This window comes from Rhopilema esculentum, chromosome 16, assembly GCF_057945365.1.
Source record: "Rhopilema esculentum isolate cy_ngs chromosome 16, ASM5794536v1, whole genome shotgun sequence".
Taxonomy (NCBI): domain Eukaryota; kingdom Metazoa; phylum Cnidaria; class Scyphozoa; order Rhizostomeae; family Rhizostomatidae; genus Rhopilema; species Rhopilema esculentum.
Genome location: NC_142830.1, coordinates 9872971 through 9896729, shown reverse-complemented (window position 1 = coordinate 9896729; position 23759 = coordinate 9872971). Strand labels below are relative to the sequence as shown.

Sequence of the window (23759 nt, the reverse complement as noted above, 5' to 3'; positions counted from 1 at the left end):
CGAATAAATATTGGGAATTTGTATAGCAACAAAAAAGTTACCCAAAAAGTTTTGTTTACAGAAGTTAAAACTGCCTTATCTAGATCATTTGGTCAAAAGTTAACTTGATATCGATAAATTTAGAAAATGTGTGGTCCAAAGTAGCAGTGGATGGTTCCAAACATCAAAGGGTAGGCTAGTAGTTAATGATTTTGTAAATATTTTGATTAAAACTATTGAATTTTTGTAGTTAATTACTCATTAATTAATGAGAATTCCTCTAAATGCATTATCAGGAGGAGTTCTCAATTTACTGGCATTACTTTTAAACGAGTCTATTAAAGAACCCTTTTCTTGTCATATTTCTTAGGTATAGCTTAAACAAATCCTAAAAGTGAGATATATTTATTTTTTTCTATACCATATAATTTTTGCAAGTAATGACATTTTTTCAGCCAGAAAGAAAACAAACATTTGTAAATTGTGTTTCAGTAATGGAAGTTACAACAGCTGTAAGCCTTACTCAAAAGGAGAGAGTCCTTTCTCCGAAGCGTAAAAGCAACTTTGCAGGAGAGCTTGTTATTCTGAATGAAGGAAAGCCGGATGTGATACCATCAAATAACAGGTAATGTTTTGTATCTAATTTCCAGATTTAGTTTCTATGAAATTATTACAACCAGATAAACTTTGCTAGTTCAAAATTATTGGAAACCTTAAAGTCATAATGAAGCCAGTTTTTCCACAAAAGCCATGAAAATTAAAACCCTTATCAGAATTCAACTATCATTTCATTTGTTATAATTTGAAAGGAGAGTTATGTACCGTCCTTTGAACTTTAAAGATTTTCTTTTACTTAAATAAAGGGCTAATTTTTGTAGAAACCAGATTTGTTGGTTGAAACTCCTGATTTCATGCAGGATTATTAGAGAGGCAGGATTATCAGAGAGGTTGGATGTGCGTTAGAAAGCCGATCCAACTTTCAACATATCCCCTGTTTTGGTGCAGGAACTCTGCATGTAAAATGCCAAGAACATTCATGAAAGTTGGTCGGAAGTGATGCTAAACATTTTCACACTTGCTATCATCAAATAAACACTATAGGATACTATGTTCAATGTTCTAAAACCAATCAAAACTCCAAGCGTTTTTGCAATGTATTGTTTTCTTATATTCATCAATCCTGCATGCAGAATTATCAGAGACAGGGGATTTTTTTTTCAAACCGTAAAACAAAGGCAGGATTATTAGCGAGGTGGAAATATCAGAGAGCGTGGGAATACAAGAGAAAATACACTATACTCTAAAAAATCAAAGGTACCAAACATTTTATATTGGTTATTTGGTACCAATATGTTTATCTGGTACCTTTAATTTTCAGAAAATGTATGTTTTTGTGTATAGCAAAATATATCTTGTTATCATACAGCCCCTTAGTCTTGCTCCGATTTCTACTTTCTTCTTTTTATAATAGGCCAGTGTCTGCAGGAAAGTCTGCATTGAAAAGGGTAAGCTTTCCTTTTAATTTTAAGTCTTTTTCTTAATAATTATATGCTCTAGTATATGTATGATCTCTTTGTTTTAGATTTTTCAAGTGATCATTATTACTTGGGATTTGCAAGACTTTAATTGAGTTTAACAGAGCATAAAGTGAACTTGTTTGCTTATGATTTCTTTCTGATGAATAATAGTTGTAAAAGTAGTCATCAGTATGTGTGCTTTTATTTGCTTTGTAATTACATGTCTTTTTCAGCCATCAAGTGGAAGTCTTGAAGTTCTGAAGTCAGGTTAGAGCCCTAATATTTGTTGCAGGATCAACAACCATAGCCAATAAATTTTAATTTGCCATCAATGAAACATCTTAGAAAAAAGGGGCCTTGCCTTGAAATTTAGTTGGTAAGGGTGGAAAGTAGCTTAACAGTTCAAGGGCAATTTTCCCCTAGGCATAACCTCTCACATCTCCACGCCAAATTAAATCATGTTAAAAAGCTATATGCATGCCCAAACAGGATATTTTTGAAGAATTAAATGAAATGGAATTTAGGATTTTCAAATGAATTTCCTTTTAAATAATCATGATCTTCTATATCAGGTTTGTTTTTAGACTGTTAAACAATCTCTTGTCTCATCATTTTTTTGCTGATTTGCCTGGCACACTTTAAGTAGATTGTAACTGCTTATACATTTGGTTTTCCATTTAAGATGCATCCATGCATTCAGAAATAAGGAAGACAAAGTTTCAGTCACCTGGAACAAATGCTGTGAAACAGGAGAAGCAATTTCAAAGTACAGAGCAGAAAGAGAAACAAAACTGCAGTTGTTCTGGTAGTCTGATACATTGTATAAGTTATCAATCATACATCCTCTTTTCTTTCAGGATTGAATCAATATTTTTAGTTTAAAACGTTTCATGATCTTGATTTTATATTTTAACCCACTTCTTCATTACTGAAATATACATGATAAGTAAGTGGTTAGTTCCTGGAAATCTGAAGTCTGTATATTCTTTGAGATTATGAAAAGATACAACTTCTTTTCCAAGATGATCTTCATAGAAATCTGGACCGGTATCTAGGTTAGCTTTGCTAATTATTTTGGGATTTTTAAGCAATGTAAAATATATACCTCTAATCTTCAGTAAAGTGAAAACACTTGTCTTCCTTGATCGTTTTATGTTTAAAACAATAGAATTAGTGAGCCTTATAGACCATTACTTTTCCAGAATAAATTTGAAAGCATTTTGACAATTTCAAGACCACTGTGGTTGGATAATATTTACAATAAATAGCAAAGGCCAAGGTGTTTTGAATGATTTAAAAGTATCTGTCTTCTTTCGTTCTGATAGTCTGGCAGGCTTACAGTTGAATTTAATGATTGTATTGCTATCTCCCATACCATGTCCACTTGGCTAATGCTATTTGGCTATTGTAAATGATCTTATTACAGCGAAATTTTTTAGAAGCTGAATGTAAAAAAGATATATCAATCAGTTTTTGAAGAATTGATTTCTTTGTCGCTTGACGTTCATTTTTCGATTGTTTTTCTTAAAGGAACCAAGCTTTGCCAATACTGTGTTGGCGTCGAAGAGAAAATGAAAGAACTAACTGTTAGCGGTGTTTGTTTAAACAACCAAGATATTAAATCAAGAAGTTTTATGGCGCCGAGAGCAGTTCCTTCAACGAAATCCTTTACCCCCTCAAACACACCTGCAACCGGAGAAAACAGTAATGCTCCAAACGAATCTGAGAGTAACTCAAGTGAAGATGATAATGATGATGATGATGACCAACAGGGTGGTGGAAACAGGGAAGAGTTTCTTTCTAACGGTCAAGCCCCTGCTCCAAATAAGGCTTCTTTAGAATTACTTGGTCAGGTGGGTAATTGATTTATTTCTGCCGAAAAAACAAATGTGCTGAAAAGATTTTGTGAGCGGTTGCAACCTCTCAATAATCTATAAATTATATTGTGTATTTAAAAAATATCCCGTGCATCTTGTGAGATAAAGTAGGCTAGCATTATGATTTTAATGCAAAAAATAAAATCATAGGGCATCTAGAGGTAATGCTCTGCGAAATTCTCTCGGTACACATCACGACAGAACCAGTGATTGGGAGCTAAAAAATGTAAAGCGGGGACCATAGCGCTTTCCCTATAATGTATATATAATAAAGGTTTCAATTGTTTTCGTTTGCATGCCTCCCCAACTGGGGAGGGGTGTGGACTACTAAATTATCTGATGAAAAAATAATTTAGCAAATAAGAAACACCGTAATGCGACGAGAATGAACAACAATAAATACACGTAATTTCGTGAAGGCTTATATTTCGCCCCGGCATACGGGGCTTCATCAGAGCTTCATCACTTTTGCTCTGATGAAACCCCGTATGCCGGGCTGTTTTGCATTGCACGCTTGGGCTGTTTTTGGTAGTTCTGAATATAGGCGAACTGATGCTGCCATTTTCCCTGTTTGCAACTCTTAAGGATAGTTTCTTACTTTGTAATGGCTATCTCTACGCTAAAAAGATAGGTATCGTTAATTGCCTGCTAGAATATTACCTTTTAATAACGAACAATTGTTTTTTGACGTGTCTGATTGCGGTTTTAGTTTCTTACTGCATTGATGAAGAAGGATTACAGCGAAGCACAGGACCTTTGCGACCAAAGTAAGATAGCTTCAATTCTTTTCTATGGTTTTTTGACATAGAAGTTACCCTCTAGGTAACATTATTTTCCTCTTTAAAGTATACTCATGTATATCCATTGCATCACTACATATTCAGAATAGTTGCCTGATGATCGAGATAAGCGTGAAACTCGGAATGGCAACTTAGAAGCGTCTTGTTCTATACATCAAATAGCGTATATTCACTAGATGTGTATGTATGTACTTCAAGGTCTGTGAGAAAAATGAAATTTGTATCTCGATTATCAGTAGAAATTGCACTGAAGCCTAGTTTTAAAATTCTCGTTGTCTTTTCAGTTCTTGAAGTGGAGCCTACTAACCCTACATGTCTGGAATTTCGTTCAACATTAAAAGAGAAGATTCAACATGGTTTGTAGTTCTTATTCTTGAAATCTTCTAGAAATAAGCAATGGAATACTTTTTAAAAACTACATTTGCCAGAAGCTTGACATTATTGTCCAGTGTAGTGTTCATCTCTCCTTCAGACAGTACTCTGAAGTTCTGAAAACAAGTCGGATTTGGGGTTGGCACCTTCCACTTTCCTATGGTCTTTTACGGTTTGACCGCCATATTTCCAGGACTCCATTTAGCATGACGATTTTTGAGGAATTTTCTCAGCTTAATGACCCAACAAGGTGACTCTTAACAGGACCCAACAAGGTGACTCTTAACATCAAATCTTAGAAGATTGTTTGGAAAACGGCCTCAGATCCTTTGTCCTCTTTGGCGCAAAATGCTACGCCACACCCTTGATATCTCAGTTTAAATATGAGCTGCATTTTTCATGGGTATCATTTACTGCGTTATTTATTTGTTAACATTACTTGGGCTGTCTTCTTACACGCCAAAGCACTTCCGGTATCAATTTACCTACAATTTGGGAACAGTTTTTAACAGATATAGGTTTCATTCCAATGCATTTAGGCGGTAAAATTACTAGATTAATGAAAAAGTTAGGGGCGAATCAATGTTTCACCAAAATATCTACTGTCCATTTCTACAGTTCACAACTATTGTCTCTGTTTAAAAATAAGTAAAGAGCAGATGAATCAAATTGGAAGTTCGTAACTTTACAATTATGTAGAATCAACGTGCTGAAAGGATTCCATTCGTAAAGAAAATATTTGTGAACGGAAATGCTGCGTGCTTCTTTATTTATCGAGTAAAACATGGAAAAAATGGTAAACAGTTAATTTTCGTTTTATACTTACCAATTTTTTTTATATATTCATGCTCATTTAAAGATGAAGAAAATAGTGGCAGCACTGATGGTGATGATGATGACGAAGAGGAAGAAGATTCCGATGAAGATGGTGACAGTGGGGAGGACTCATCTGAGGATGCATCAGATGAAGACAATGACCTCTCAGAAGATGATAAAGACGATGAATTAGCTGGTATTGATGTTAATAAACTGAATTTGTTTGTTGGTGGAGTACCTGTAAAGAAAAAAAGTAGATCTTAAGAAGTTACATGCAGAAGTTTTTTAACCAACAACGATATTGCCGTCTGCTAACATCTTCGACCTTTAGAGACGGTGGTCTGACGTCACACAGCGTTAATCAAACAGTTTTACGAATTGCATCATTCTAACTAATTCGTATTTACCAAACTGTATATTTCTTTGCCAGGTTAAAAAGCCCTTGTCAAAATTGAATGTATAAGTTCATATTGGTTTGGCATGGCTCTTATTAGACACTTGTTGAGTAACAGCCTTATCCTCTCTGTTGTTCTGATGCATTTCTAAGAACTGTTATGAAACCTTCCATTTTTTCCGATTAAAAATCATCAGTTATATTTTGCCAAAGAAGGATACGTTGATTTGATTGTCAGAATCTTGCATCTAACTTTATATATGGACCAAGGAAAACCCCCAGTTTACGAAGAATATTTAATACAGCGAGAAATTCATTTTTTTATAAAAAAAATAGAGATTTAATGATAACCCATTTTTTGCCACGGCTTCTAAAGAGAAACTCGCATAGAATATAAAGAAATATGTTTGATCTTTGATGCTTCTTGAAATGCCTTTCTATAGGAAATTTTCTATAGATTCTATAGGATTTTAAAGAGTATCTACTGTACTGCTTTAAATCATAGGCTAATATACCCTCGACACAACTCATAGTCTTGATACAATATATCAAGGTTATGTATGCTAATGATGAGGCTCACCGGTATACCTTGTTTGCGGCTGGATCAAATCTTCTTTCCGTTCCGTAAATCTCATGTTGAAAGTGACATTTTGCCTTCAATTGTATGTTATCTTCATAGTACTTACCCACTATCCACCCAATTCAAGCAAAAGTAAATGATTCACTACATTGAAGCATCATTTATGAAATAAGTTCGTGAACATTTTTTTTGGCGGTACAGAAATTGAAAATGGTTTTAAAAAGAAAACATTTTATAACATATTGGCTAAAAGTTTTTTCGTCTGACACTCCACAGAGCATAAATTGCCAGAATAAGGGTCCTAAAGAGCACGATAAAAAATATATACCCAGCTATGGATCGAACTTTCATTTAAGAAGTTCAATGTACCAAGTAAAGATTTATATCTTCTCCTTCTGTTATAAAAAAAAATAAGGTTTTTTCTTACTTGACTGATTACTAATAAAAAATATACGTTATGAGATATTTTTAGGGGGTACGTTGTTTTTTTGGGGGGGGGCATTGTTCAGTGGGTACGTTGAGTTGGTACGTTAGGTTTGGTGGTTATATATGGGTCAAACATTGTGAATGCTCATTTCTATGTCACAAAAATGGTTAAACGATTGTACTAGTCTATGTTCAAGAAGTTATACATTATCTGCTATTGTGAATTTGTGACAGCAAAGCTGTTGGGTATTGTTGATCGTCTCAGATCAGTGGTAGATGGAAATTGGTAAGGTATTCAAACCAATTAAAGGTAATCAATGAGGCTTTAAATAATGGTTGCAATAATGCAGATGTTGTTTACTATTTAGTTGGCGAATGAAGATTATAAAGCATTTAAGTCAAATTAGCAAAATAACTTTTTCAAAAAGGCAAAGTTGCAAAAAGCTTGAAAAAGTTAGGACAGCGATACATTTTTCTGGAATACTGTTGTTGTTGTATCATTCCGCTTTTGTTGTTAACAGAACATAATTTCAGTTTTTAGAAAAATTATTTTTTTAAATGATTATTCTTTCAAAGCAATACCTACCTATTTAATTTTTGTTCCGCTGGGCACCAACAGATAATTTCAATTGAGCAAAACATCTTAGCAAAATTTATTTAATGTTTGGTCTATTTCTGATACGCAATTTTAGTATCTGCGAATTTTTTAGCATGAAAATAGATAACTTTTTAGTATGACTAACTGAGACAACATAAGTTCACTGATCAAAATATCTTTTGGATAAATAGCTAAGTGCTGGAATTGCGAAGGCGGTTTGTGTTAGTTGTTTTGGCGGGTAAATTGAACGATCAGCCAGGGCCTAAGAGATTCAATGGTAGATTGGTGAAAAACACATCAAATAAAAACCTGCAAGGTAGCTCAAAACAGTAATTGTATGTATATTAAAAAATGTTTTCATGTTTTTATAGGTAGCTAATGGGATTTTTTTTGAATGAAATGAAAAGATTTTAAAATTCGTCTAAGTTTAATTACCTAACCTATAAAAAATATTCGGCGCTATTGCAGTTTCGCACCTCTCAGTAACCATACATCATATACATTAATACTATATACCAAACGATAGCTCTTGATAAGACCATTAATATGGTATATAGTTATCTGGATATAGAACTAGATATCTGATTTATATTGCACCACCACTTAGCCTGTGGAGATTTGCTGTTATCTAGCCTTTTTTTCTTCTGTAGCTAGGCCCACTATAAGCACCTAACAGGAAGAAGGTACTAACATCTAAATAGCACCATTCAATCTTGCGTGGGATTCGACAAGAAAAACCCTTTTCCTGTGATAAATGCAGCAGTCCTAGCTAGAGCATCAGAACCTCAATGAAAATAACCAGTTAACTGGCAGCACATTGAAAAATTTTTGCCAACCATTGCAAGTTGGCATCTGCAAAATAACTCTTCTTTCTTAGGAACTATAGTACAAAAAAAACCAATTGAAAATTTTTCCCTTGGAGGCCATTCTTGAATGAATGATGAAGAAAGGAAAGGAAAGGGAAAGAAATTAGACCGAATTAAAATTTTATTAGGGGGATCGGACACTTAGTGAAAATGGAAAAGAAATGGAAACACAAGGAAAAAGCATTTGATAAATAAGTGTGTGTTTTGGAATGCATGTATGAAATGTGAGGTATGGTGAGCTAGCTAAATGACTGAGCAAGAACGAGGAGATTTGAAAAGCTAGCCTAACTGATTTTTAGCATGCAACTACAAATGATAACATGATCATTGTAGAGAAGCCAAACTCGAGTGTATCTGTCGGGGGGGGGGGGGGCATTAGGTCTGCATTGCAGAATTCCAGTCTACCTCAAAAGGGTTTCTATGTATAATCTTATGTAACCTATTAAGTATCATGTCATATTGTTCTTTGTTATTACATTTTGCACAAATACAGCTTATTACCATTTCATTTCTAGATGGATGATTGTTCTTTGTTGCCACAAGATGAAAAACATATCAAAGGTATTTCTACTTCATATTAAAAAAGAGCAACTTTATATATCCCCAGCAGTTGATAGTGATAGTGAAAATTCAAGCAATTGATGCTTTTTGTTTTCCATTTATTGTTTTTCAGAGTATCAAGAATTGCAAGAAAAGATAAAATGTGCAACAGAAACATTGGAAAAGAAGGTTCTCCCTGCTACTGATAATATTTCAATCTCTAACTCTATTTTATGAAATGATGCAATTATGGATTTTTCATGTTAAAAGTTAAAATAAGATCTGATCATTTATAAGTATCATATCAAAAATTATGCATTTCCTTTAATACTATGGTTGGTTTATTTATATTCTTATTCAGTATTTGAGTGTCAAAGCGGACTGTGGATCAATTAGCAGGATGTATTGTAACTTGAATTAAATATCAATTTTCTTACTTGGTATTCAATGTACTCCTCATAAGCTATGTGTCTATATCATTCCACTGTGATTGTAAAGCTTTTGGTTCAAAAAATCGAATGCAAGCCCTTGTAATTTTACCATCTTTTATTAATGTATCCTTAAACCCCTGTTGTACTTAATACTTAACCAAACATAACATCCACAAATTTTACTAAACTTCTTTCCAAACCAGGAAAAAGAGCTGAAAGATGCACAAAATGAATTTGGACAGAATTTACGAAAGTGTCAACAGGTATAAACTTCTGTTCTTTTACAGACCAAGAAAGAATAGCTAATTTCCCGTGTCTGCTAAGTTATCCAGTTTGTAAGCCGTTGTAGACATTATCCATTGTATGCCAAATACCTTCTTCTCACCTTGTTAAATCTTTATTCTCTATTTCTCACAGTATCTTCTTAGGGAAGATTGCCTTTTTAATCTTAATTTTTTTGTAAAATTGCAGATGAAATCTGATGTCCAGGAAAGATCAAAAACATTGGTAAGTGACTCTCATTATTGTTGGATAATGACTCTGCTTAGACCTTAACATTTTTTGTCAAATGCCAATTTGTGAATCATTTATGTCTGTTTCTCTTATTCAAAAGAAGACATTTTTCTGTTTATTGACTCTTTGCAAGTCATTCACAAGCTATATTAAGGGCCATCAAGAGGGGCGGAAAGTGGGAAAATTGTCCCAGGACTCCAAGTTTAGGGGGCTCATAAAGTAATGAATTCTGTTTCAAAATGGAATTAACTAAAAGCAACAGAATTTGAAGATGGCATGAAATAGAGGAAATTTTCTGCCCACTTAACCCCAGGGCCTCCAAAACCTCTCGACAGACCTGGCTATATCATGTTGATTTTTTAATTTCAGAACAAACAATCGATTGAAATCGAGGAAAAGATACGTTTGGAAGAAGCTGAAATATCAACATTGCATGAAAAGTGCCAAAGAGAGCAAATGAAGATACATGAAATGGAGGATGAAGAAGCAAAATTACTGGAAAAATTGAATACCAAAAGTGAAGCAGATAGCTTTGTCTCCGAAAAGTTTGTTTCTTTCTAATGTAGATATATTTCATCATCAAATGTTTAGTTTAGAATGTAATTTCAAAATTTCAAAGTGTTTAAATGAATTTACATATTTGAGCAAAGCCAATAGACATGTGTAACGTGTGCATGTGTGCATGTGATGTCATGTTCGAAGGCACATCTGTAGAATCATGAGTTTTCTAATGGTGTCATTAGGCAATGCTAGTTAATGACGTATTGCTTGTGCTCGTCATGTGATGACATGTCACGTTTATCAATAAATTGGAAAACCGTGATTGTTCGAAGATTAGAGAATCGGAATATGCACTAGAGACACGTCTGTTTCTGTTGTCCGTTCTGCCCGGTCATAACAAATTGGTGACAGAGGTAAAAGCAATGGCGAGTAGCATTTTGCCGGAAAAGTTTGATTCTGGTGATTTCCCGACTTGGCTTCGCCAATTTAATTGTTGTGCCTCCGCTAATGGCTGGACAGACGACCAAAAGTTGCAAAAGCTGCCGGCATTTTTGCGAGGGTTGGCGGCTACGTATTTTCATACATTATCTGATGATGAAAAAGATACGTTTGCACATTTAGCAACCAGTCTCCAGACTGCCTTGTGTCCTGCTGTCGGACGTGAAGGCTATTTTCGAGAATTTGAAGATCGTGTTTTGCGTAATGGTGAGGATCCTAGTGTTTTTCTGTGGTCTCTTCAGGAATTGCTGAAAAAGGCGGATCCGACTTTGGAAAAAGCTGCCACTTCTGCCTTGTTATCCCGACAATTTATGAAGGGACTTCCCAATACCATTCGTTATAAACTTCTTGAACATAACCCGACCCCGAAGTTGGATGATATGCTCTCCTTTTCCAAACAGTTTCTGGCGATAAGTGACAATCATGGACCTCACCCTGGTTTGTTTGCAGCCACAGATGTCGTCCCTTCACCGACATCTATTGAGGGACGGCTGGACAAGCTAACAGCTGCAGTAGAGGAGCTGAAAATGAACAATAGTTTGTACGTAGCCACTGTTCAAAAAAAAGAACCGACCTCCCAATTTGCTGGACGTCAACAGCCAGTACGCCGTGTGACATGTTACTTTTGTTCTAAAGAGGGTCACATAGCAAGAAATTGCCCCCTAAAACGCACAAGCAGGGAACAAGGACCCATTGATGGTTCATTCAAATGCCAGATGTGCAATGGCTCGGGACATATTGCTTCGCAATGTGCGAATAACTGGGTTGTTGACAATCCGAATACTAAGGAAGGTAATCGTGTTGCTAATGTAAAAAATATTCCGAACCGATTTGTGTCGACTTTAAACTCCAAAGGGGTGGCCCAATAGAAGGCTGGGATGGTCACCCCGGATTATATATAATTGGAGACAGTACTGTTTGTAGTAATCAACAGTCTATCCAGTCTCTTACCCAGCCCTTTGTTAAGTGTTTGTTAAATGGGTTGCAGGTCGAAGCTTTAATTGATACTGGATCTGCAAAGTCCTTTTTGAGTAAATCTGTTTATGCTGCTATTGTAGAACAAAAGTTAAACAAGCTTGAGGGGGGAGATGTAGGAACTTTCAGCAGTACTGCCTCCGATCGGTGCATTTCCGTGACAGGTCAAGCCCTGCATATAACAGGAGTTTTTGAGGGTAGTGTTACTTTACATGACAGTAGTGTTTCTTACTTTCATCGATTTGTTGTTTGCGATAATATATTATCACCGTTGCAATGTATTTTGGGTTGGGATTTTATTCAAGCAAATCGATTGCAACTAGTTAATGATGGAAGAATTTATTATTTATCTGGTCCACATGGAAATTTACCCTTAACCCCTGTTTATGAAAACAGTAAAGGGTCTTCCGAAACTTTATCTCAGTCATCTACTTTAGGCCCAGTACCTGTTAAATTAACTAGTGCTATAGTTGTGCCTCCAATGTCAGAACTTGTCATCAAGTGCAGTATTTCAAGAAGTTCCAAAAATTTGGTAGGTATGATAACATCGAATTGTGACCCATCCTCCCTTCCCACAGTCCATGTTGCTCATGTAGTTTGCTCTGCTAACAATCGTGTTGTACCTGTTCGACTTTTAAATAATCATACTAAAGAAGTTGAGCTTCAAGCAGGGCAAAAGATTGCTGAATTTTGCCCCCTTGTTAGTCAAGGAGTTGAACTGGGCACCTCGAGTTGTAGTGCTGCGACATTTAGTAATGGTGATAAGTCTCACGAAGAGCTCGCCGCGGCAATAAGTTCCTCTCTATTGCCTGAGCAAAAGGCTTCCATTCTGGATGTGCTATACCGGTATTCAGAGGTATTTGAGGATACTTTAGGCCATTCTTCTGTTGTTACTCATTCTATTGACACGGGGAATGCAGCCCCTATTCGCCAGCACCCCCGACGTCTTCCATTTGCATACAGGGAAGATGCTCAACAGCAAATCGCGAATATGTTAAAACAAGGGGTTATTAAGCCAAGTACTAGTGCATGGGCATCCCCAATTGTTATGGTTAAGAAGAAAGACGGTAGTTATCGATTTTGTATTGACTATAGACGCCTTAATGCAGTCACTCAGCGAGATGCACGCCCTCTACCACGAGTCGATGACCTTTTAGACTCTCTTCAGGGTTATAAGTACTTTAGTACTTTAGATCTACGCTCAGGGTATTGGCAGCTTGATGTCAACCCGAAGGATAGGCATAAGACAGCTTTCGTTACTCCTCAAGGATTGTGGGAATTCGTTCGCCTCCCTTTTGGATTGTGTGGAGCTCCGTCAACGTTTGACCGAGCCATGAAAATTATAATGTCAGGGTTAAATTACGAAAGTTGTCTGTGTTATTTTGACGATATAATTATTCCGTCAATAGATATAAATCAACACTGCGAGCGTTTAGAATTGGTTTTAGAGAGACTACAAAAGGCAAACTTAAGAGTTAAAGCTTCTAAATGTCTTTTTGGTGCAGATAAGGTTGTTTATCTAGGTCATACTGTTTCTGCGGAGGGAATTCATACTGAACCGGGCAAAATTGAAGCAGTTCAAAAAATGTGCCCCCCAAATAATGTGGAACAAGTGAGATCCTTTCTTGGATTGGCTGGGTATTACAGAAAATTTATTCCCAATTTTGCAACTATTGCGGCCCCATTGACGAGTTTAACCAAAAAGGGTTGCAAATTTCAGTGGTTAACGGTTCATCAGCGATCTTTTGACTTATTAAAACGGCAGTTGTGTAATGCCCCAATACTTGTTTACCCTCAGTTAGATGCACCATTTATTTTACAGACAGATGCTTCAAATGTCGGGTTGGGAGCTGTATTAACCCAGAAAGATAGTTCTGGAGATGAGCGTGTTATTTCTTACGCTAGTCGTGCTTTGACTGAGAGGGAAAGAAATTATTCGGTTTTGGAGAAGGAAGCCTTAGCTGTTGTTTTTGCTACTCAACACTTTCGGGTGTATTTACTTGGCCAGAAATTTAAACTTGTTACCGATAATAATGCTCTAACCTGGCTACATAAAATTGAGCCTAAAGGTAGGATAGCACGCTGGATAATGGGTTTACAGGAGTTTGAATTTGAAATATCCCATAGGCCTGGGAGGGAAAATGCTAATGCTGATGCGCTGTCTCGGCTAGTTGATACAGAAGATAAGCATAGCGTGGAAGAAATGTCTGACAAGTATACTACTTGTTTTGTCAAGTTGACACCTGAGTTGACTTTGCACCAAGCTCAGTTAAATGACCCGGACATTGCTATAGTTGTAGCTCTTAAGGAACAACGGCTACCTAAACCCCCTCTTTTTGTATGGAAGAAAAACGAAATTTTGCGCACTTTGTGGTATTGTTGGGATGAGTTATTTCTCTCAGACGGCTTGCTTGTTAGAGCTATTTCGACAGGTCAAAAAGTGCCCCGACGTGTGTTTGTCGTTCCACAATCTGTCGTAGGCCAAATTTTACATAGCCTTCATTCCGGGCCGTCTGGGGGTCATATGGGAATTACACGTACTTTATATCGTGTTAAGCAACGCTTCTTTTGGCCAAAAATGCAAGAGTGCGTGAAAAACTATATCACATCTTGTTCAGAATGTATGCAAAGTAAACTGTTACCTAACCAAGGGAAAGCTCCACTTACGCCCATTTTGGTAGGTGAACCCTTCGTATTTTGGGCTATTGATTATATGGGCCCACTTCCAGAGACATCAAGGGGTAATAAACATTTGTTGGTTGTCGGAGATCATTTTACTAAATGGTGCGAAGCATTTGCAACTAAAGATCAAAAAGCACAAACGGTAGCTAGGCTTTTAGTCTCAAAGTTGTTTTCTCGTTTCGGTCCCCCCGATATATTGCATTCTGATCAGGGACAAAATTTCGAGAGCAACTTAATGCACGAAATTTGTCAAATTATGGGAATAAAGAAATCCCGTACGACTGCATATCATCCACAAGGGGATGGGCAAGTGGAAAGGCAAAATAGGACATTGCAGGAAATTTTGTCTTCTTTCGTGAGTGAACATCCTGAAAATTGGGACTTGTATGTTGATCAGGCTGTTTATGCGTATAATACCAGCCGGCATGAAACAACCGGGTATTCCCCCTATGAATTAGTTTTCGGACGAGAGCCAAGGATGCCCATAGAGGTGGATTTAGGAGTGCCTTTGCAAAATCCCCGGAGTCATTCAGAGTATGCTCGTGAGGTTAGACAAGCCATAAGGAATTCTACTGAGATAGCACAGAAAAATTTATATGCAGCTAAGAAAAGGCAGGCTCTGTATGCTGATCGGAAAAGTAAAGAGTGGAAGCCCTTTGAATTAGGGTCATATGTGTGGTTGCGGCGACCAAAAAAGTGGAAATTTGGGAGGAAGTGGGTAGGCCCATATAAGGTTCTTGTTAAAATGGGTGTTAATTATAAGGTGGAGTCGCAGCACGGAAAAGCCATGGTTGTTCATCATAATCAGTTGAAACCTTGTCCTTTGTCTTTTAATGATGAGGGTAAGGACATTTGTCCAGTTTCTGAAACACCAGATTGTGAAATTGTAGAGCAGGATACTGATGATGACATGGACGAAAACCCTGGGGAAATAAGAAATCAAGTTTATGTACGCCCCCCAAGATTACGTCAGGTTGTTAATCCCCCTTTAAGGTATGGTGATTATGTTTCTCATTAGGCTTGCTCTTCATCGAGAGAGGGGAAGGTTTGTAACGTGTGCATGTGTGCATGTGATGTCATGTTCGAAGGCACATCTGTAGAATCATGAGTTTTCTAATGGTGTCATTAGGCAATGCTAGTTAATGACGTATTGCTTGTGCTCGTCATGTGATGACATGTCACGTTTATCAATAAATTGGAAAACCGTGATTGTTCGAAGATTAGAGAATCGGAATATGCACTAGAGACACGTCTGTTTCTGTTGTCCGTTCTGCCCGGTCATAACACATGGCTAAACTGTTGTTGTGACATCAATGTTTTAACATATGGGTTTTTGTTACAGATACTTTAGTTTGATAGAGGACACAATATCACAATACCATCTATACAAGATTCTTTTCTAGATAGTTTTAAATGTTTCAAATTTAAGAAGTGTATCGAGATGTTTCTAAGGATAGTTTTATGATGCACCCTACTCTGAGTAACCTTTCTTAGTTCTTCATTTGACGACTTTCTATATCAAAAGAAACACCATGCAATTTCTTATCTCCTTTTCTGTTTGCAGATTAGAAATACTGCAACACCTATCTGGAATCACTCTAAATTACATTGAGGGCCCTGTTGCGTCCTTTTCGATTGCAAGAAAGAGAAATACAGAACACGAAGAGAGCCAGGAGATTGAAGTCGTCCTGACATTTAAAAATTCTGTCTTAAAAACACTTGTTGATGTTAAGGTAGGCCAATGAAAGAATCATCTTGCAATAAAAGAATTAAGTATGGGTTCCATTGCAAATTTGATGAAAAGTGGAAATTTATAAACGATTTATGCAGGGCGGCAAAAGCAAGACCTGAACAAATATTTCTCTATTCGATAGGACAGCAGAGCTGCACTTTAGATGTTCTTATTTTGGTTTCTGATGGAGGGTGTTATCCATTTTTAATTGTTTTTGGTTGACTGACCCGGATATCTTTATAATCGTATTTTGATGTTTGTGTTATTACTTAAAGTTGCAAAGCTATGTCTATTCCATGTTGCCAAGTTATGAAAAGTCTCTGATATTGTTTTATCCGTTTTCTAGATGACATCATCAAGAATTTACTTAATTGCTTTGTTTGTCAATCTAACTAGCCCACACTTGATCATTTCATCTTCAGGTGTATCCTGAGAAGCATACATGGAGCGAACTAATTGACTCTGCTTTACGACAAGAAATTTCTGCAAGTGAATTATTGCATTGCATGCAAAGAATGTATAAAAATATTGATGGTTTGGAAGAAGAGATAGAATTCCTCCAAAACAGGTGAGTATATACTTTGCAGTGCGTGTAATATTATTGTTATATCCGGTTGCAGTCCAACGCATATCATCAGCCCATTTTTTATACTTGTTGGTCAACCACCCTTGCCCCAAAATGAGCTCGATGGCCCTAGCATTGTCCCGTGCAAGCACCATAGGCTATCACTTCCACACCGTGTAAGTGTAAATGATTGCATGATGTATGCTCAAAATCTACAGTTTGCTAGAAATGGCGTGAGCTTGACATGCCCTATCAAACCACAGTTGTATATTGTGCTCCTTAAGCAGCATGGAAAAAGACAGAACAATTGCCTGATGATCGCATTGCCTGATGATCGCAAACGTGAAAATTGGAGTTGCAAATTGAAATCGTTCTGTTCTATACACAAAAGGGACAAATACAGAACATGCATGAAGCTGTTCCCATTATAATATGCAATAAGTAACAAATTTCATGTTTCGCCAAGAAACGCATTGTAACAAAAATTGCATTGTAAGGTTCATGGATGTATTGGTATGGATATTTTTTACCCATTCCACAGTTCAGCTTCAAAGAGAACTATTATTCTCAATGGAGTCTGGGATATCATAGAATTTTTGTGTGTTTGCAGGTACGCGATCGACTGGCAACCAGAGCAGAAACTTCTTACAGTGATCCTGCCAAATGAAGGACAAGCAATGTGTAAATTGCAACTGAATGGGGATTACCCAGGCAACCAAAGCATAGAATGTACTTATACAGATGAGCTGTTAAAAGGGAAAATTGATGATATAAGCAAACGAGTAAGTATTTTCTTGTTTCTAGTTTCTTATTGCTTGCTATTAGATCAATGACGGAATAATTGCATTTCATTTTATTCCGTATGTTGGCAGAATCTTTCTGTTGCGTGTGTGCTACACTAATAGGCCATAACATGATACAGATATTTGTACACTTTATTCACCTCGAAAGATTCAATGTGAGTGAAATAATCAACATTTTCATGTTCAACTTTTTTCTTTGTATTTCAGGTGAGGGATGGACAAGTAAAGAATCTAACCGAATGGCTTGAGCTTCTACATTGCCCGAGCAATGGCTGACATCCAAATGCAAATAAGTCGAGAAGATTTGCAGAAACTGAATTATATGCGTTTTTTGATTTAGTAAACTTGCCTTTGCTTGGGTTACTTAGTTTTGTGTTTTTTATTAAATGATGCATTGCTTGCAGCATGTTTTGTTTGTGTATAGCTAGAATTAGCAAAGAAAAAATTTATTACTTTAGAAAATTGAACGTGTTACTACCAGTCAGCACTGGCCTTCCAATACAAGTCAAGGTATAAAAAAACTCTTTATTTTATATCCTTCTAATTACAATAGCATATCTGGAGAACAAACACTGGAAGATATCTGATATGACTGCAATCAGATGTGACATAATTTTATAAGGATTGAACGATGAAAGCTCTTTTCTTTAAAGCAACATCATATACTGGGAGTCAATATGTAGCTCATTTGTTTTTAGAATTATTTCTTCTCTAAATTGGTGCTGAATTCATCGAAAGAATTGGCTAGGTACCGAAACTTGCACTTAGATTTCTCAAGGTTGACGTCCAGGATAAATATTTATTGACGAGTTTCTACAGCCCTCTCAGGTCTCAGGGGTGGCTTATATGTTTGAAGGTACGGGAACGTGCCATAATTTAGGGGTACCCTTTTCTGAAAAATGCGGAACTATCGGTATCATTTTTTTAAAATATGTGCCAAAATGTGGATATCATTTGAAGTAACATGCATCTTTTTGGGTACCATTTTGGGAAAATATTGCAAAATTATTGGGAGGGAAATTTAGAATTTTGGCAGAATGAATGTCCAGTTAGAAATGAAAATATGTGTAACAAGATTTTGAGGGAATGGACATACAAAATTTGTTTGATGATTTTGTTGTGTCTTGAAAAATGTCCTTTGACTTGCAGAATAAGGGGTCAAATTTTTTTAGACATGTGCGCAATTATGGATCCAAATTTGTTAACCGAAATTGTACGTCCCCGTCCAAAATCAGGCTTAGTTACCCCCCCCCCCCCCGATTTTTTGAAAAATCAACAAACGGGAAGGGAAGGGGTGAAGGGGTTAAACGAGAAATGGACATACCGAATTAAAGCCCCGAAATGTCCCTCGTGGGTTTCTGGCTGATGAGTTTTTTATCACCCCCATCTGAGTTTGAGGCTGTAACCAGGTGGTAGTGACTACTCCTTATCTCCTTTTTTTTCATTTTTCTATTTTAGATTTTATACTTTTATTCACACATTGGTTTTTTAGTTTTTACCTTCTATGCCTATAAAAACATTGACTCGAGAGTTCCTTAGACACCCGACACCGAAAGGCTTCTTGAGCCAGGTTGCCAAGGCCAATACGAAAACGAGTCTGGTTGTTAACAATAACTTCGTTGAAAAGATCAACAAAATGGCGGATAGCCTGGCTGCTCTTTTCACAGGTAACTCTAAACTTTCTTCAGGTAGCCACATATTACAAAGGCACTATTTATTGACGGATTTATCGATAGTTCAAGAAGTATTTAAATGCCTTTGGTGCATGAACAAGCCATAAAATGTCATTTTACTTCAAGAAAATGAAAGAGTAACCCATGGCTTGCTTGCTTGTTAGAATTGTTGCTGTCTGTCGATACCTTATCTAGCTTTAACTATAATTTATTTTATTTCCGCTCATTTAAGAACTCGGCTACTTAACATAGTAATCCTTTTAAGCTCAATATATTTTTCAAGCATGTAAGCTTTATACCCTGTATTTTTCACCACGGACAACAGCCGACAGGGTTGGAGAACAATTTCAGGAGCTGTTATTTTGATCCTAATTAGCTACGTGTCTCAGCTTCCATGGACTGCCCTTGCCATCTTCTGTCTTGTTTCATGTGTAGATAACTGTTTTAAACGTTTTCAGGAAATCATTATTAGGACATTGAAAGTGGGCAAAAACTATATTTTAATGATCTTTTTTATTATATAATTAATTTTCATTTAACTTTAGGAACAGGACTTTAGTGATAACAGTGCATTTTTGCATTGATAGATTATCCTGTATGAGAATTAGATTTGAGTTATTTTTATTATCATTTTATTGAATTAACATACTTATGATAATAATAATTTTCTAAAATTAGCAAATTGGCAAATGAGAAGGAAACAAGCCTAAGCAGAGTCAACAAAACTGGATACAACAATGATCCTTGAGATTTTCACAAAATCATGTAAAAGTGAAATTTGTTGTAAACCCATAAAAATTGTGATTGTGGTAAAAGCATAAAAATGCACCACATGAGTGATTTATGCAAATCCAACATATTTTAATGCAACTTAATTATCTTTGATTATGTCTGAACAAAAGTGTTTTTCTTTGTTTGGCTCAATATGGGAGGTATAAATCAAGGTTTTCGTATCTATTCACTCTCTCATACAGACAAAGTTACTGGACACGACCACTTAAAAGTTTGCAAAAATATCATCTTTGTTGTCTTATTGGTACTTGTTTAGAAGCCTCTGTGTGTTAAGTTGCAATAAAAAAATGAATGAAGTGAAATAGCTAAGGATAAGAGTCAAAATCAAATTTCAGAAGACTATTGTAATGTTTACAGGAAAAGGTAATATGCAATGCTCTATCCAGTTGTAAAATTTGAATATGCGAGGAAAGATTTGAATTGACCGGATTTAATTCAGATAGCTGATAGGTTAAAATTTCTCACTCTAATAAAACCATTCATTTTAGACTTCCTATCACAAAGCATTATAAGATGATTGTTGTTTGAGTGCTTTTCTTTGATTGAGTTTGATAGCCCTCCAATACGGTTTAATCAAGATTGCCTGGCATGGACATTATTTGCAACCACGCATCTTTTGATTTATAGAGCAAAATTTTTCATTCGTCTCTTGTCTCAAAGTTGGATTCCTCATCCACACAATTAATATTGTGCTTTTGGGGGGGGGGGCAGCTTCTTCTTATTTTTTTGCATTGCAATTGAAGCTTTCTTGACATCCAGAAATGAAAAGTAGACAATAAGCCCAATAATGTCACCTGATAAGGTGTGTATCAGAATTCAGCAATAATATGCAGTTCTATCATACATTTGTATTGTACAAGTCAAAAGTTTGGCTTGTATATTAGAAGAATCTTCAGGCTAAGTAGGGGTCATGTCGCTGATCATCCATTTCAATTTGCATAAAGTTGCCAAGTATTATCACCTTTATCTAAAGCCTTTTCTCTATAGGCTCTAAAGAATGCATGCTCAAACTGGAAACATCAAACAACTTGTCAAAATACATACTTTATATTGATGTACAACTCTGCCTAAATGACATCAAACACTATATGAAAGAAACGTAAAACAGAAACTTTCATACAAAAAATGACAAACTTGAACATAAAAATATCTGAACATAAAATGACCAGTTAGAAGAGGAAAAAATATCATGATTTTGGTATCTTATCGAAAAGTAGAGTTGGAGGGATATTAATGGTTTTGATTTGCTTTAGTTAACTGGTTTATACTTGTAAACAGAAATTTTCTATCTTATCTTTCTATTTTTCATCTTTGGTCGGAAATCACGTGGCAGGTAGATAAATCTCATCAATATATTGTAAATTAATTTCAACCTACAAATTTGATAAGGTGAGGCCATTTTCATACTCGCTAAAGAAGTAGAAAATTAAGAAACCACAATGTCTTTTTCCATCTAAGATTACACCCTCTTGCTGAGGCGCTAATTAATCATTTATCACTTTTTATTCGATTAAAAACCAGTTCGCTCCTTCTTTTGATCCTTCAGCTTTCCACACTATCAGTTTTGTATCGTCTTAGGTCAAGTGTTCAACAGAAAAGTTTTAGATTTGCGCTAAAAGATCCGCTCTTGAGAATGCCAGTTTCTGTGGCGGAGGGTGAGCCATTGGAGCGCGAGGAGACGGGAATAAAGCAGGAGGACGTCGAAGAAGAGAGTGAGCGAATCCAGATGGAAGAGCTTGCATTTCTTGCAAATACATTTTCAGGGTGTGCTGCGACTGTCTTGCAAAGAGGATTCCAGGGTGACTGGATACGATTGCGGGAATTATTACAGATAATGCAGCCTATTGGAACAGCGTTACTTCAGTTCCATGAAGTACAACATTACGTTCAACGTCTGTTTCAGTTCATCGATGAAAATAGCAAAATCGCTGTTGAACTGAAATTGCCTGAAATATTAAAAAGTGTGTTTGTCGACTTCCAATATGAAAAAACTCAGCTATCGTACCCATCTGAAGGGAAAGACAACGAAGTGGCTGATTGCAGAGAGCAGCAATGCCGGCCACGAGCAAAGGAGATTGTAAATAATAATCCTGATAACCTCTTTAATCTTAGTTGGAAAGATATCGAGAAGAAACTTCAACCGAAACAGCTCAGTCTTATTGACATTCCAAGGTACTTGCCAAGAGTCATATCTGAGATTTCCCGGCAGGAAGCTGTCTGGAATGAAGGTTTAGGGTTAACACTGATTGCAGCAAACACAGACATACCAGCTGACATACAGAGCCATCAAAGATCCTCCAGTGTTCAGTCTGAGAACTCAAGACTAACATCATCGCATGACACTCTTGAATGGGCTGCAGCGAAGGTGCCAAAAACCGGCCTAGAAGTAGTTGAGTCACTTGTAAAAAGTCAGTCATTGGAGCTAACAAAAATATGGTACTTGAATTTAAAAGAGTCGAAGCAGTACAATCCGTATGATTTAGTCGTTGTATCGAAAAACAAACTCAATCCAGAACATTTTGTTATATCTGTATTTGGGGTATTGCATGTCAAACCAGGGGGCGAATCAGAACTGGTGTCTTTAGGCCAATGGTTCAGAGAAGCAATTGTATTCAGGACAATACAGAAAATTGACTTTTTCAAAAATTTTCAAATATGCAAAGCTCTAATGCTTTGGAGAAATAATGTGAATTATTTGAAATTTCTAAAGATTCGCAAGCAGGTAAAAGATATGCATTTACTTGAAGTTCCAAGTATGATGTCTGCAATTCTCAAAATCAAGTCATTGCTCTCAGAAATGCAAGATGTAAGCTTACTTCCCAGTGACACTGCAAGCTGCTATTCACTTGACAAGTTCAATCAAGCCGTGTTTTTGATTTTGCAAAATGCCAAAAAGTATGCGGGGAAATTAAATAGCCATTGCCAAAAGATCCTGTCAAAAGTTGAAAAGGACTGCCTTGAGTTTTTACAGTACTCCGAGTTTCAGATTGAGCAAAAGTCAAACAATATCAAAGAATCGATGACTTTAGCTAGACAAAGACGGAACAAGCAGCTAAAGAACTTGAAGGTTGCCAAATACATTGGTCAGAAACTCCCTTGTTTTGTTAGGCTAGTTGAAGAGCTACTCCATCAGTTTATGCTTGTATTTATATCTGAAAATATCGCAAACTTTGTTCACGGTGTTATGGGTGCCAATAGTATTGAAAGGAAGGGACTATTCAGTGCATCGTTTGTGTTTGATCCCGAATCAAGCTCCCTCGTTTTGTCTCCAAGCCCAGAAGAATTTATTAGATCACTCAAATTGAGCTTTGATAACATACCAGTAGTCCTGTCGGAAAGTTGCCTTCCTTTTACTTTGGACCAAACGAATCATACTGGAAGCAAATCGGTGATAAACAATGAAGACCTTAGCAGTAAGCTAACAGTTGATCAGCTGCGAGTACTGCTTAATCATGGGCCAAAGGAAGCCCACGAAGCTTTTAAACAGGGCAACTTGAATAGTACGACAAAAACAGTCCATGATTACAATGCAAATGAGCCAATGAAACAAATTGGTTACAATTCTGCTGGATTTTTGCTTGAAGTAAGATTAGCTGGCGAGTAAGTATTTTGTTCTTTTAGTATGTCATAGGTGATCTATTCCTCTGGGAAGGTGCAGATATTAGCTTTAAATTACTGGAAGAAAGAAATAGACTAGTACGTAAATACTAATAAAGAATTAGTACGCATTTTTGATCAATTCCCACTGTTTTGTCAAGTCTTACTGGTCTTGATAGGTTTAACTTGATGTGTAGCGAAACATAGCAAGTGTGACGCATTGTTTGTTTTG

At 36.4% G+C, this 23759-nt stretch overlaps 3 protein-coding genes across 5 annotated transcripts in view; all 3 read left to right on the top strand.

Annotated features, from left to right (window-relative positions):
* The first annotated feature begins 14 nt into the window (after nt 1-14).
* On the top strand, nt 15-6167 carry LOC135682152 (uncharacterized). The gene is made up of 9 exons (XM_065196910.2): nt 15-170; nt 472-604; nt 1451-1484; nt 1730-1763; nt 2179-2301; nt 3027-3349; nt 4083-4140; nt 4458-4529; nt 5405-6167. Exons 2-9 carry the CDS (start codon nt 474-476, stop codon nt 5623-5625), a joined length of 996 nt encoding a protein of 331 aa, XP_065052982.2. The 5' UTR covers nt 15-170; nt 472-473; the 3' UTR covers nt 5626-6167.
* Nucleotides 6168-7559: 1392 nt separating this feature from the next.
* On the top strand, nt 7560-18254 carry LOC135682153 (uncharacterized). 3 transcript variants are annotated; one of them, XM_065196913.2, is made up of 10 exons: nt 7560-7675; nt 8741-8786; nt 8899-8954; nt 9400-9459; nt 9668-9703; nt 10079-10254; nt 15930-16098; nt 16520-16665; nt 17273-17444; nt 17673-18252. In XM_065196913.2, exons 2-10 carry the CDS (start codon nt 8741-8743, stop codon nt 17739-17741), a joined length of 930 nt encoding a protein of 309 aa, XP_065052985.2. In that variant the 5' UTR covers nt 7560-7675; the 3' UTR covers nt 17742-18252. The 3 variants fall into 3 exon arrangements, with proteins under 3 accessions (XP_065052985.2, XP_065052984.2, XP_065052983.2); XM_065196912.2 differs by having other exon boundaries at nt 7587-7694; nt 17673-18253; XM_065196911.2 differs by lacking the exon at nt 7560-7675 and adding an exon at nt 8341-8454 and having other exon boundaries at nt 17673-18254.
* Nucleotides 18255-18996: 742 nt separating this feature from the next.
* Nucleotides 18997-23759, top strand: part of LOC135681926 (dynein heavy chain domain-containing protein 1) — a 44225-nt gene continuing 39462 nt past the window's right edge. The window contains exons 1-2 of the mRNA XM_065196579.2: nt 18997-19132; nt 21509-23530. Coding sequence (XP_065052651.2) covers nt 21564-23530 — 1967 coding nt within the window. The 5' untranslated portion in view covers nt 18997-19132; nt 21509-21563. The remainder of the gene's footprint in view (nt 19133-21508; nt 23531-23759) is intronic.

Excerpts from the sequence above, each read along its gene's own strand:
- LOC135682152 (XM_065196910.2), top strand. The coding sequence starts at position 474 with ATGGAAGTTACAACAGCTGTAAGCCTTACTCAAAAGGAGAGAGTCCTT. Across the intron at positions 1,485-1,729 it reads GAAAGTCTGCATTGAAAAGG|CCATCAAGTGGAAGTCTTGA; the intron begins GTAAGCTTTCCT and ends TGTCTTTTTCAG. Across the intron at positions 2,302-3,026 it reads ACAAAACTGCAGTTGTTCTG|GAACCAAGCTTTGCCAATAC; the intron begins GTAGTCTGATAC and ends TTTTTCTTAAAG.
- LOC135682153 (XM_065196911.2), top strand. Across the intron at positions 8,787-8,898 it reads AGATGAAAAACATATCAAAG|AGTATCAAGAATTGCAAGAA; the intron begins GTATTTCTACTT and ends ATTGTTTTTCAG. Across the intron at positions 10,255-15,929 it reads GATAGCTTTGTCTCCGAAAA|ATTAGAAATACTGCAACACC; the intron begins GTTTGTTTCTTT and ends TTCTGTTTGCAG.